General features: G+C 46.7%; 3 protein-coding genes across 3 annotated transcripts; 1 reads left to right on the plus strand and 2 right to left on the minus strand.

Annotated features, from left to right (window-relative positions):
- Window positions 1-501: 501 nt before the first annotated feature.
- On the minus strand, window positions 502-2,086 carry LOC124666439. Its single transcript, XM_047203778.1, has 5 exons — window positions 1,962-2,086; window positions 1,763-1,849; window positions 1,238-1,308; window positions 1,100-1,165; window positions 502-1,004 (listed from the first exon to the last, which is right to left on the minus strand). Exons 1-5 carry the CDS (start codon window positions 2,023-2,025, stop codon window positions 747-749), a joined length of 546 nt encoding a protein of 181 aa, XP_047059734.1. The 5' UTR covers window positions 2,026-2,086; the 3' UTR covers window positions 502-746.
- Window positions 2,087-4,843: 2,757 nt separating this feature from the next.
- Window positions 4,844-7,586, plus strand: LOC124665843 (psbP domain-containing protein 5, chloroplastic-like). Its single transcript, XM_047203210.1, has 11 exons — window positions 4,844-5,014; window positions 5,089-5,258; window positions 5,467-5,587; window positions 5,706-5,755; window positions 5,851-5,918; window positions 6,138-6,236; window positions 6,462-6,521; window positions 6,623-6,682; window positions 6,851-6,905; window positions 6,996-7,045; window positions 7,279-7,586. The coding sequence occupies exons 1-11, from the start codon at window positions 4,950-4,952 to the stop codon at window positions 7,375-7,377; spliced, it is 897 nt and encodes a 298-aa protein (XP_047059166.1). The 5' UTR covers window positions 4,844-4,949; the 3' UTR covers window positions 7,378-7,586.
- Window positions 7,587-8,703: 1,117 nt separating this feature from the next.
- Window positions 8,704-11,270, minus strand: LOC124660569 (probable aldo-keto reductase 1). Its single transcript, XM_047198390.1, has 7 exons — window positions 11,095-11,270; window positions 10,822-10,989; window positions 10,533-10,736; window positions 10,275-10,447; window positions 10,075-10,171; window positions 9,822-9,975; window positions 8,704-9,373 (listed from the first exon to the last, which is right to left on the minus strand). Exons 1-7 carry the CDS (start codon window positions 11,146-11,148, stop codon window positions 9,198-9,200), a joined length of 1,026 nt encoding a protein of 341 aa, XP_047054346.1. The 5' UTR covers window positions 11,149-11,270; the 3' UTR covers window positions 8,704-9,197.
- Window positions 11,271-12,070: the final 800 nt, after the last annotated feature.

Below are 12,070 nucleotides of genomic sequence, written 5' to 3' on the forward strand. Positions count from 1 at the left end.
TAAATTCTGCTGTCATTTGCAATTCCCGTGGCAACCAAACAAGTGTCCATTTCTGGAATTACAATGTAAATGAAATGAATACATGTATTCATTTTAAAATGCTACAAATGAAATGAAAGCCTGGCTTCCAAACGACTTCTAAGAGGAAAGCATGGTTTATAACTTTGTTGAATTTTAACTTCAGTGTGACTGTATTCTTCTTGTATGTAAAACGAAAAGCAAAACACTGGTGCCAAAGCTTGCCCAGGTGCCAACTACCAAGCCCATAAATTAGACCATGTTCCAATTTCAAGTTAAATGGGTAGGGAGGGAGAGGAGGCAAAAGAGGGAGAGCAAATGATTTCTGTAGGAAATTTGTAAGATTGCAAGACTTGGGACTATGATCTCGTGCCTTAAAAAGGTTAGCTAAATACTTCAACACATCCATGGAAAGCAACAGCCTACAGGGAAAATTGCAGTTCGGCGTGCATCTTTGGGCAGAACGGGGCATGGCCACACCAATTCAGAATAGATGCCACGCATTGTATTGCCAGAGTCGGGGGCATGGCAACATTTAGCCACTAAGCATTACATGACATAAAAATTAGGTGATCCTGAGCATCACACAACACAACAATTACGCGATCCTGATATCTGTATATTCTAAGCTCTTGATTAGTATCAGGCCTTGGGGTACTACATTCTGCCGAGCTTTCTTCGTGAAGTAGCACAGCTCCTGCCCTTGTCTGTGAAGGATGACAAGGATCCTAGTTGAGAACAACAATCTTCTGTCTTTTACTCGGCTTCTTCCCTTTGACTGGATGAGCCTCAGGTTTGTCTGGATTGTCGCATTTATCTTTGCTAGACATGTCAGGCTCGTCATCACCGTCTTCGTCGCTATCATCTTCCGAGTCAGAAGAGGTGCTAGCAAATGACCTTCCTGAGGGTGGGAAGCCGCTCATTGTCGCTTCAGCTGCATCTACAGCTTGCTCCGAATGAAGATCAGCAACACCGAGAAGCAAATCCTGAAAACAGAATTTTGCTCGTCAGTCACCAGTTAGTGCAAGCAGTCAAACTACACCCCATGTTTTCTCCGCCGTGTTTCAAAGATTAACTTTACCATCTCAATATATTCCTTTTCGTTTCCAGTAAGGGTTTCTATGTCATACTCCTCGGGAGGTTTATTCTGCACAAGCATAAATAGGAGTCAAATAACAGCAGGGACACAGATCTAACACAAAGCCAATTAGAATCCTACCTGCGCATCGAGCTGCAACTTCTCGTTCGCTTTCGCCATCTCTCCCAAGAAATCCTTCACTTTTCCGAGAACTGAGCAGCATTGCAACACCCAAATTAAATGGAAAATTCAGGGAGCAAGTACATAAGCTGAAAGAAGTAATCCCCTCTTGTATCTTTCTTCTTTTGGACATGTACATATTTGTTGAATCTTTTCGGTAAAATATCTATGTTGTCCAATTCAAACGAATTGTTTCACACACTATGTCAAACTACAACCCCGCCAAGGCAAAAACCTTTTCAGTCAGGCAAAAACCTAAATAACGGTACTGTTCGAGCATGTTTTTACGAAAAGTCCGCAGGCCGCAGGGTGGACATTGCCATTGACTAACGGCTTGGAATAGCTAGGGTGAACAAACACACATGTTCATGTGATTCTCTGATGAGCTTGGTCTAAACAAACAAATTACAATCAGGAACGCATGCATACGCAACTGTAAATACTCCTATGTTCTGAGCTGCACGGAGTAGCAGCAAGAATAGATACCTTGGCTCTTGGGGAGCGGATCGGTGGGAGGCCCCGCCTTGCGCTTGCCCTCCTCCTTGTGCTGCTCTCTTCCGGCGAGCAGCGACTCTGCAAATCACACAAACCCTAAACATTATTACCAGGAAACCAACAGGAGAGGAATTTGGGAGTAAAGGGGCATCGGAAGGAGGAAGGGTGGGGATGGGGATGAGAGCGGCACCGATGAAGGAGGGTGGTTCAGGCCCCGAGGGGAGGTCCAGGAGCTCCTTGCTCGGTTCCCCCATGGCTTCCGTGCAGACGCAGGCGGCGCGGTGAGCTTTGCGACGCGGCGGCGTGCGGGGAGCGGTCAGCAGGGAACGGAACGGTAGTGAAGTAGGTCTCGGCAATGCGGCGGCGGGTGACGCTCCCTGATAAATAGGTGGGCTGGGCCTATCACGCATAGCATGGATTGCGGTCGTCAAATATCAGGCCCAACCAAAAAAAAAATTGGAAAAGAAAATAGGCTACAAGGCAATTCAAGCCTTCAACCTTTGCTAAAAAGAGACTTATACAATCTAAAAAAAGAGACTTATACCATTCACACATCATTTTCCCGCCACTAAGACTCTCAGTTTGCCCTAAACCATTTTGTGTCGAGCTTATGCTATAGCCCCCTTTGAAAATTTTCGCGAATTAAGAAAATATACCGAGATAGTAGAATAGGCAAAAGATAGATTAACCCTAATGAAGACCCAATGTATCTTCTAGCCTCGCCTTTCCTCCTTCGGGGAAGGATCGTACAGGAGCCCTGGAATACATCTTCCAAAGAAAAATAGGTGTAATTCAAAGTCGGAGAGAGGTTGTAATATGGAGGCTAGGGAGTAGGGAGACTCAGGCACTCAACTGACAGCCTGAGACATAAACCAAGTGTGGAAAAAGGAAAAAAAAATGGTGTTTTCTTGGTATGTACCACATTATCGTTGTAGTTTGCAAGAGATGTAACAGGGCTTTTTTTTAGTGAAGTTGGATTGCAATACACAATTTTTGAAGTTATTTTAACCTATAGGCGGTTTATTTCTTACTATAGTGAAACAGTAGACACCGAGAGCTAATTTTCTGCAACTAGTTGCACTTGCACCCATAAACAATATTGCATGCAGATCTTTTGAGTTAAAAAAATAGATAACAAAATAAGACAAATTATGTTGTAATGTTGACCTAATTTTTTTTTAATAAATATATACTTTTTGTTTTTGGAGCAACGCCAGGAGCACAGCCTTTTCAATTAGTAAGAGGGAAAACAAACACCATACAAGATGGCATGTTTATTTTATGGTGGAACATGCCGAAAATATGACTATTTGTGACCTATATAAAAGAAGGGTAGTGCTGAGCGTCCCCCGGGGGATCAAATCCCCCGATCCCCCGGGTCGCGAGCCGTTCGATCGGATCAACAAAGCGCACTCTGTCGTTCGATCAACTACATGCACGGGAGACATTTTCTTCCACCTCCACCACATGGGTGGACCCCGCCATCCACATGCCTGGCAGGAGAAAGAAAAAAAATCCAGTTATCGTCTCCGCGAGGGCATTGAGCGCCTGATGCTGCAACTAGTAAAATTGAAAAGAAGTCCGACGAGACTGCAGCCGCTCGCGGTAGCGCCACCGCTCCGCTCGCAGTACCATCGCCGCCGCCAATAGTAGCACCGCCACCGCTTGTAGCACCTCCGGCAATGGATAGTAGCACATCCTCTTGCCCCTCTTACCATTGTTGTTGTCTCCATAGCATCTCTGCTCATGGCTCGCTACACCGCCGCCGCTTGCCCCCTTGCAGCAAGTCTGGACGCCCTTTGTAGCAAGGTCGAACACCTTTTGTAGCGGCGCCGCCCGCCGGTAGAAACCGCCTCCGCTGATTGCAGCAACACCCCTGATCTCCTTGTAGCAAGCCGTGGCCGCCATTTGTAGCAAGGCCGGCCAACGCTAGCAGCAACCTCCTCCGCCAGTGGGAGCAATGCCGACAACCGCCTTGCAGCAAGGCCGCCGGCCCTTTGTAGCAGGACCAGCTGCCGCTGGCAGCAAGAACCTCCGCCGACAACCTCTTGTAGCAAGGCCGGCGGCCTCCAGTAGCAACTGCGGTGACCGGATGTAGCAACGTCGGCGGCGCGATGTAGCAACGGCGGCGCCTGCACGTAGCAACATCGGCGGTCGCATGTAGCATCGGCTATGACCCATAGCACCTCCGGCGTTGGGCTTTGCAGTAACCCGGCGGCCGCCTTGAGGCACCCATAGCAGCTCCGGCGTCGGCCCTTTGCAGCAACCAGCCTTGTAGCTGGCGTGGGAAGCTCGCGGGCACGCCTTGCCGCGGCGGCGGCCTGATTGTAGTAGCCCCCACCTCTTTGCGGCAGCAGAGGAGAAGGAGCTCGAGCTCGGAGGAACACGCTGCCTCTGCCGGGGGAGGTGTTCCCGTGTAGTGAAGGGATGGAGGGTGTCCCCGGCGAGGGTGGCGGCGGATCGAAGCCAAGAGTGGCCGGGCGGCGGCGGCGCGTGGCTTGTACGACGCCGGTTGGTTTGTGCGGCGGCGCTGGGCGGCGGCGGAGAGAGCGGCGTGGAGGAGGCGCCAGGTGACTGAGGAGACACCAGGTGTGGAGGTGAGCGGTGCAAGGAAAAAAGTCACGCTGTTCGATTTGGGGAGAAGAAGTCGCTTCCGTTGTGGGATTTGGGGAGAAGGAGGTGAGGGAGAAGATAAGGTGCAGGCCCACGGGACACGCGTCGAGCGCTCGAGGCGGAGGATGCGAGCAACGCGTTCCTCCGGGGGAAGGCAGCGTTTTCCATAAAAGAAAGAGGTAAGTGAATGGTATGGCTATTCAGACAACGATTTTTTATCCGCGTAGCCTACAAATAGTTTTGTACTACTACAGTATTTTATTGATGTAACCTCTTACTATGATTTTTTTTTTTTTAAAATCGAGAAGAGTTGTAGGCAACATAGGGTGTGGGCGCCACCAGTTGCGAATTTTAATTGCTATTTAAAAGCTTTAACTCTCAGCACTGTGGAAAGTCGCAGCAAAGCATGGTGTAGTTTTGGACAACACACGGAAAGGGCCCCGTGTCCGCGCAACCTACAGAGATCTTTGCTGTTCCTCAACAAGCCGTTTGGTTGGATAGAATCCTTCTCCAGGCTTCGAAGCCGGAAGCGGGGAGTGAGGCCGGCCACCGGCGACAGAAAGCCATGGCGGCAGCTCTTCTGTCCCTCCCAAGCTCCGCTTCCTCCTCCTCCTCCACGCTCCACCACAGGTACCCCGCCATTTCATCCTCGCTCCACGACCAATTTACTCTGCGCGAGCGTGCTGATTTTTGAAGACTCGCAGGGGCAAGAGCACGGTCGCTGTAGGAGCGTGCACTCCATCATCCAGGAGGAGAGCCCGCGTGCTGGTTTCGTGTTCTTGCACGCCCAGTTCAGGCAACCGCGGGCTGGAGAGGAGGCACCTTGTGCTGTCCGGCCTCGTTTCTTCTTTCGCAATTGTTCTCCCGGTTTCAGGTGAGGGTACTCATACATATTCGTTCTCACTCTCCAACTGTGGGACACGTTGTGGGAGTATCAAAGATATGCTAATTTTAGCACATGCCATTGTTGAGTTCAAGGTTTTTATCCTTGTTTTCGAACAACAATGAAATATTGCGATACACGTTTGCCTTCTGTTTTTCCTTTCTCATCTGCAAGTGCTTTTGTCTTGATTACCTCGTAGAATCCTATGCTGCTGCCGAGCTGGATGACGATGTGAAGATGGCTATGCTAGTAGATGAGACTAATGCATATTCTTTTCTGTACCCGGTTCAAGTGCCGGGAAAGAAATCCTCATTCAGATGGTAGTTTCAGTTCCTTGTCTGAAACTTTGTAGCTTTTAGTTCTTCCTGTCTGATAGTTTTCCTGCTATCTTCTTCACAATCACCAGGACAGAACTTACTGCCCTATTATGTTTTCCAGGGTAGAGTCCAGGAAATCCGAGCGATATTCCTCTGCGGCGCCACTATCTCGTGAGTAGTCTCCGCTATAGCAATGATGGCAACATTCTTGATTACTTTGTTCAGTGTGGTCTGAAAGCAAGGCAAAACTGACAGACTCTTTGCAGCCGATGCGCGGCAACGGATTGTGTCGGAGCGACTCGACATGATAAACAATGCTGTCATCTCAGTCTCGGTAAATCCTCAAATACTACCTGAAACAAGAAAAACGATTTTACTATGTGCTTGGTTGTGCTAATGCAATTGAATTCTGTGAGTAATTTCGTTTTAGAATGTTATTATTGGTGGTTCCACTCAATATGCCATTCAAACAGATTTTGTAGATGGTTTTCCTGTCAGTTCAACTCCCAAGAAATAGGAGTACAACATTATGCTCACCAATTTTCTTGTGTAGATTGGGCCACCAAGTTCACGCTTTCTGCCTTCGAAAGACAAGACTACTTGGGCTGCAAAGGATGTTGCTGATTGCGTTTTGTCTGACAAATCTTCATTGGTAATTATATCTTGTGTTTATGTAAATGAAAAATGTGTCTTGTTTTTGTCCAGAGCAATGTCAGACCATATTAATTTCAGAATAAAAGTTTATACTTGAATGTTTACTGGGCCTTCACATATTGATATATCTGAAAAAGCAAAGTTCAACCAAAGAGAAAGCAGATACTTCTTAACATGCACTTGATGGAATGTGTATTCTATAACAAACTTCATCTATTTGCAGAAGGTAACGACAAGCCAGCGAATGGCGGAGAGTTCTGTCCTTGATGCACACACTACAGACGTAAGCTCTGGTCATTTTTGCCTCACCTCATGCTAATTGTAGTCACCTTTTGTTCTTCTGGAGTTGACATGCATTTGGCACATATAAATTTTCTTTTGTAGGTTGATGGGCAGCCATACTGGTTTTATGAATATATAGTTCGGAAATCACCAACAAAATCTGTAAGTTTTCTGCCAGCTATACATTTGACAACCAACATAACTAATCTACAGATATACTAAAGGAACAAAAAAATGCACTGTGATGTTTTCTCAAGCACTGCATTAACCAGTTGATGGTGAGGCTGTGCAAGAATATAAGGTAATCTATTACTATGTTTGTTTCTTCAGGCACCAGAACCTAATCTGTTTCGGCACAATGTAGCATGCACTGCTGAGCGAGACGGTATTGTTTCTTTTTCGCAGTTTTTTTCTTCTGAGACATTTCAGTCCCTTATATCTACTGGATGGCTTTGTTCACTCCCTTTTTTACTAGGTTATCTGTACACATTGAATGCTTCTACTCTCAGCAAGCAGTGGGAATCTGTAAGTTTGAAATAATGCACTAATGTTGATAGCTAGTTATATTATCACAGGGAAAAATAGTATGAGTGTGCGAAAAATTCCAAAAATATAAATACCCTTCCTTAAAAAAATAGTATGAGTGGGTATTTGGTTTCACTTTCATTTATTGTAATTACAAGAGAAACATGGATTTTCCTGAACATATCCTCTGCATTTTCAGCTTCTGGCTAACGATTGAACTTTTTTCGACACAGATGGGACCTTTGCTGCAAAAGGCCGTGGCATCTTTTCACCTTCTTCCCCCGACAGAAAAATATGTTCCTCCTTACCAGGATCCTTGGAGATTTTGGTGACTTGATTGTTCTGGCAGATTCACGTATTAGACCATATTTCTTGTAATAGAAGTTTCAGTAGCACTTTCAGTTCTACAAACAATGACTTGAGACTTAGTTTGATTTTGCCAATCAACTTTGAATTGGCTGTTTTGAGTAAATGAGATGTGTCAACTGTCAAGTGTACCCCAGAGCAATAAACAGTGCAATTACCATTATTTCTGCCAAAACCCCTTGAGACCACAAGCTTACTTCTTATTTTTGTTCATTGTCATGATAAAGTTTACTAGCTGTAGTCCAACACCGATGGCATAGCGATTTATGCCCCCACATTTCCTTACTTCGTCCCTGTCTTGTCAAAAAAAGTCTTCTGTTCCAACGCGGATAAGTTTTGGTAGGTTTTCCACTCGCAAGTTGTCAATTATTATGCCATCCTTTCAGGCCAACTTCATCCACCAAATGAGATTTCACAATCAAGTTTGCCAGTCTTGTGTTCTCATTGGCCACAGGTTGGCATGTATTATGTATCATTTTCAACTTTCCAGGGGTACTATGTTAGGTTAGGTGAGACAAGTGCAGCTGTGCTGGAAAAATGCTAGCATGATACAAATACCATCCTCACATAGCCCTTCACCACAACCCCCAAGCCACTAGTTGATAGGTGAGAGAGAAGAGCAAAGACCTAGAGCTTCAGCCCTGCTTCTTCTGGTAGATGCATTACTTGAAGAATGAGCTCTTCACCGGGCGTGAAGAGTCGGTGCGGTTTACAGGGCTTTGGTCTGCTTACAAGGCTGCCATGCCTAAGCTCTGTAAACCGCACGACTCCTCCCGCCAGCGGAAGAACCTTAGGTGAGCATATCCAAATTTGACTGCATCCAACCTCGGCGACTGGCCATGGTTGTTTTCTTCAAAACCATGCTCTTGTTCTTCGTGGTAAAGTGCTCTTATCTCAGAGAAATACATCAATTTATGTTCTGGGAATTATTTGTTTGCAGTGTTGACTTGCTGGAACATGTCGTGTATATGCTCCCGAGTTGGATATGAGTGTCTTTCCTGATATGCTTCTGAATTTGTGGTTGTGCATGTACATGTTCCAACACTGTTAGTGCTGTCCCAGGAAGCTGGTAGGACTAGAGAGAGCACATATCTAGTATAGTCTCAATCAAATCATCCAACAAAAGTCCCAAAAAAGTAATCAAGAGAATAATAAGAAAAAATAGGAATTCATGGAAATCCAAAACTATAGATTTTTCTCATAGGTATTTCACTTAAGAACCAACAACAAACATCAAATGCAATGCGAAATAGAAGTAAGGTAACTTTTCGAATCCAATGATGAAGATCGAGTTGAGTAAACCAAACGGCTGGATGATGCTGCCGTTGAAATATTGGTAAAAAAATAGTTTTCATTTGTTTTCTCCATGCCACCAAAATTTTCACATGGATTATGTTTTACATGTATAATGACGAAAAAATAATGAGCCGTAGCAAACCTACGGGCATTCAACTAGTATCTAGTATAGTCTCAGTCTTATCTTACACTAGAAGATAGAAAATTACATGGTTCATGGAGATGGTACATCTGTTTTTATTCGTAGTACTTCCTCCGTCTTTAAAAAAGCCGCTCAACATTTTCTAGATACGAACGTATCTATAACTAAAATGTGTCTATATACCTCCGTATCTAGATAAAGTTGAGCAGCTTTTTTAGGGACGGAGGGAGTACATTATTTAGGAGGGGCATTCGCAAGATTCAGGCACCACCAATCAGCACAATAGCAGATACCATGGAATGGTTGTTTTGTTCGCGCATATCACTGTCTCCAAAATCTTTTGTACGTTTACTTCTTTGGTGTGTCTGCATATTTCCAGGTGGTATGCGCAAAGAACGCATATTGCCTCCCGCCGGCCACATCTTCTTCGCGTATCTGGTCGCTAATTTCTTTCAGCTCATCTTCTGTTAGCTTTAGCTTAAAGGAGTCAATGTTGGAGTCTAGATTCTTGATCTTAGTTGTCCCTGAGAAATTGCAGAGCATATTTATTAGTGATCAGATGCTAGTGTACTGAAAAATTGAGCTTGACTACTGACGTACTTGTTTGGAACTCGGGTGCAAAACAAATGAAAGAGTTTTCTTTCTGGATAAAATAGGCCCAATTAGAAGGCGCCAAAACATTTTACAGTTCAGTTTATTAAGATTAACACCACATCACGGAGAGGATATTCATATTACCATGATAACTCTGCCAAAGAACGCTAGATTGCAATTGCAATATATTTGTTTCTATCTCCTAAATTTCACTAACATTTCTTAAAACTATGTAATTCACTTATATCATAAAGCACATGGAAGCAAGATAATTTTCACTTTTTGCGCCTACTATGTGAACCGAGAACTCGATAAAATTACTATACATGCTTCACACTAAATGTTGCCAATGACATCGAAAGGGATTACAACATTAACCTGGTATTGGAACTACATCATCCCCTTGATGCAGAACCCAAGCTAAAGCTAGTTGAGTAGGGCTGCACTGGTGCTTCTTGGCTAGTTCTTCCATTTTCAGATAAAGAATCTTGTTCTTCTCCAGATTTTCTGCTGAAAACCGTGGGTGTCCTTTCTAAAAAAACAAGAATATAGTAATAAAGGTTCAGGCCTAAGTAACTGAAAATAGTTGACTACTGCGGAAAGCAACTGCAGCAACTGGTTGTATCTGTACCAGATTAGATTCAGCAGCCACTTGTTCCGTGACCCCTCTTCCACCGAAAAACCCACGAGCAATCGGGCTGTAAGGAACAATTCCAATCCCCAATTCTCTGAAGGTCCACACAACACATGAATCAGTTTATTTACATGATAAATCAATCAAGACTGCCAATTATGGAAACCCGCAAGCAGAATCTGTAACGCCAAATTCACCTGCATAGAGGCACAATCTCGGGTTCGATGTCGCGAGACCACAGAGACCACTCCATCTGCACGGCGGTGATCGGGTGCACGGCGTGAGCACGCCTGATAGTGTCGGGGCTCGCCTCCGACAACCCAATGTACTTGACCTTCCCTTCCTCCACCAGCTTCTTGAGCTCACCAATCTACATCAGTTTCAACGCAAGAAGTACAATGAGCAACCGCACCAATCAAGCACAGGATTCAGGCTGAAGGAATTGATGAAGAGACCGTGTCCTCGATGGGAATGGTGGTGTCTATGCGGTGCTGATAGTAGAGGTCGATGTAGTCCACGCAGAGGCGGCGAAGGCTGGCCTCGCAGCAGGCACGCACGTACTCCGGGCGGCCGCACACGGTGCCCGTGCCGAAGGTGTCCCGCCGGATCCCGAACTTGGTGGCCACCTGCACCCGCTCCCGCGGCAGCTGCTTCAGCGCCTGGGCCAACCAAGATTCGCACACTCAGCGTCGGGCACGGAAGGAAAAGCAATCGAGAAAGGAACCAGGAAGTCAAAAAGCCGACCTTGCCGAGGAGGGTCTCGTTAGTGTGGGGGCCGTAGACGTCGGAGGTGTCGAAGAAGGTGACGCCGCGGCGGAAGGCGTGCGCGATGACGGCGATCCCGGCGTCGTCGGCCAGCGGGGCGTTGTAGGAGCCCGACAGGCTCATGCACCCGAACCCAAGCTTAGACACCTTGGTTAGTGTTGGATCATTCGCAGGATTCAGTGCGAGACAGGAGAAGGATGTCTAAATCGGAATCGGACGATTAGTCGAGCGAGAGGGCGAGGGGGAAATCACCTCCAGTCCCTGGGTGCCCAGCCTGACGCGAGGAATCAGTGGGGTTTCCGCCATGGCGCCTCGCAGCTCGCAGTCGCGGCGGCAGGGGAACAAAGGGGGCGTCGGCGAGTCACTGGCCGAGCCGTGGAAGTGGAAGAGCAAGCTTTGCCCGGACTGAGATCCAGTGCCTCGCTTAGGGCATCTTTAACGGGAGCGTCCGTTTGCAACCCGCCGTGACCGAAAATGCATCTGATCCCTGCTCCATGACGCATATCTGGTCCAAATATGCACCAGATTTGCGTCTCCGCGGACGCTGCACGGACACGTCGAGCGGCTTCTTTTTCTTACCGACCCCGCATGGCAGGGATAGCGAAATCGAGCGTTTCGATTAACTTCTTTTTCCCCTTCTTTGCTGCCCTAGTGCGACGCCACCACCTCAACCCCACCCACCGCCGTCCCGCCGCACCGTCGCAGTACTCGCCATTGGCTCGGTTATTGCCGCACGGGAGAGCAGGATCGTACTCGGGGTAGGCTCCGGCGCGCACCTGTCGCGTGTTTTGGGGCCAAACGTTGCCGATTGCGCCGCCCGACCTCGCCGCCCACGACCTGTTCGGTCAATTGCGTCGGTAGGTGTTATCACCAGAATTTGACCGAGTCAGAGGTGGGCCGCGATCAAGATGGGTTTGAAGAAATATATATAGAAGGAATACGTGAATCGGCCTTTTATACCAAGTTGGGCTTAATTGCCCGTTTATCTGTAACATATTAGATCGTATCTTAGTTTAGAAGTTAGAATCTTACTCGTGCACGGTTTGGTGCACGCCCACATTAGAAAGTCCGCTTGGACTATAAATATGTACCTAGGGTTTATGGAATAAACAACAACCAACGTTCAACCACAAACAAATCTCGGCGCATCGCCAACTCCTTCGTCTCGAGGGTTTCTACCGGTAAGCATCATGCTGCCTAGATCGCATCTCGCGATCTAGGCAGCACA

This window comes from Lolium rigidum, chromosome 6 (genome assembly GCF_022539505.1).
Source record: "Lolium rigidum isolate FL_2022 chromosome 6, APGP_CSIRO_Lrig_0.1, whole genome shotgun sequence".
In the NCBI taxonomy this organism is placed as follows: domain Eukaryota; kingdom Viridiplantae; phylum Streptophyta; class Magnoliopsida; order Poales; family Poaceae; genus Lolium; species Lolium rigidum.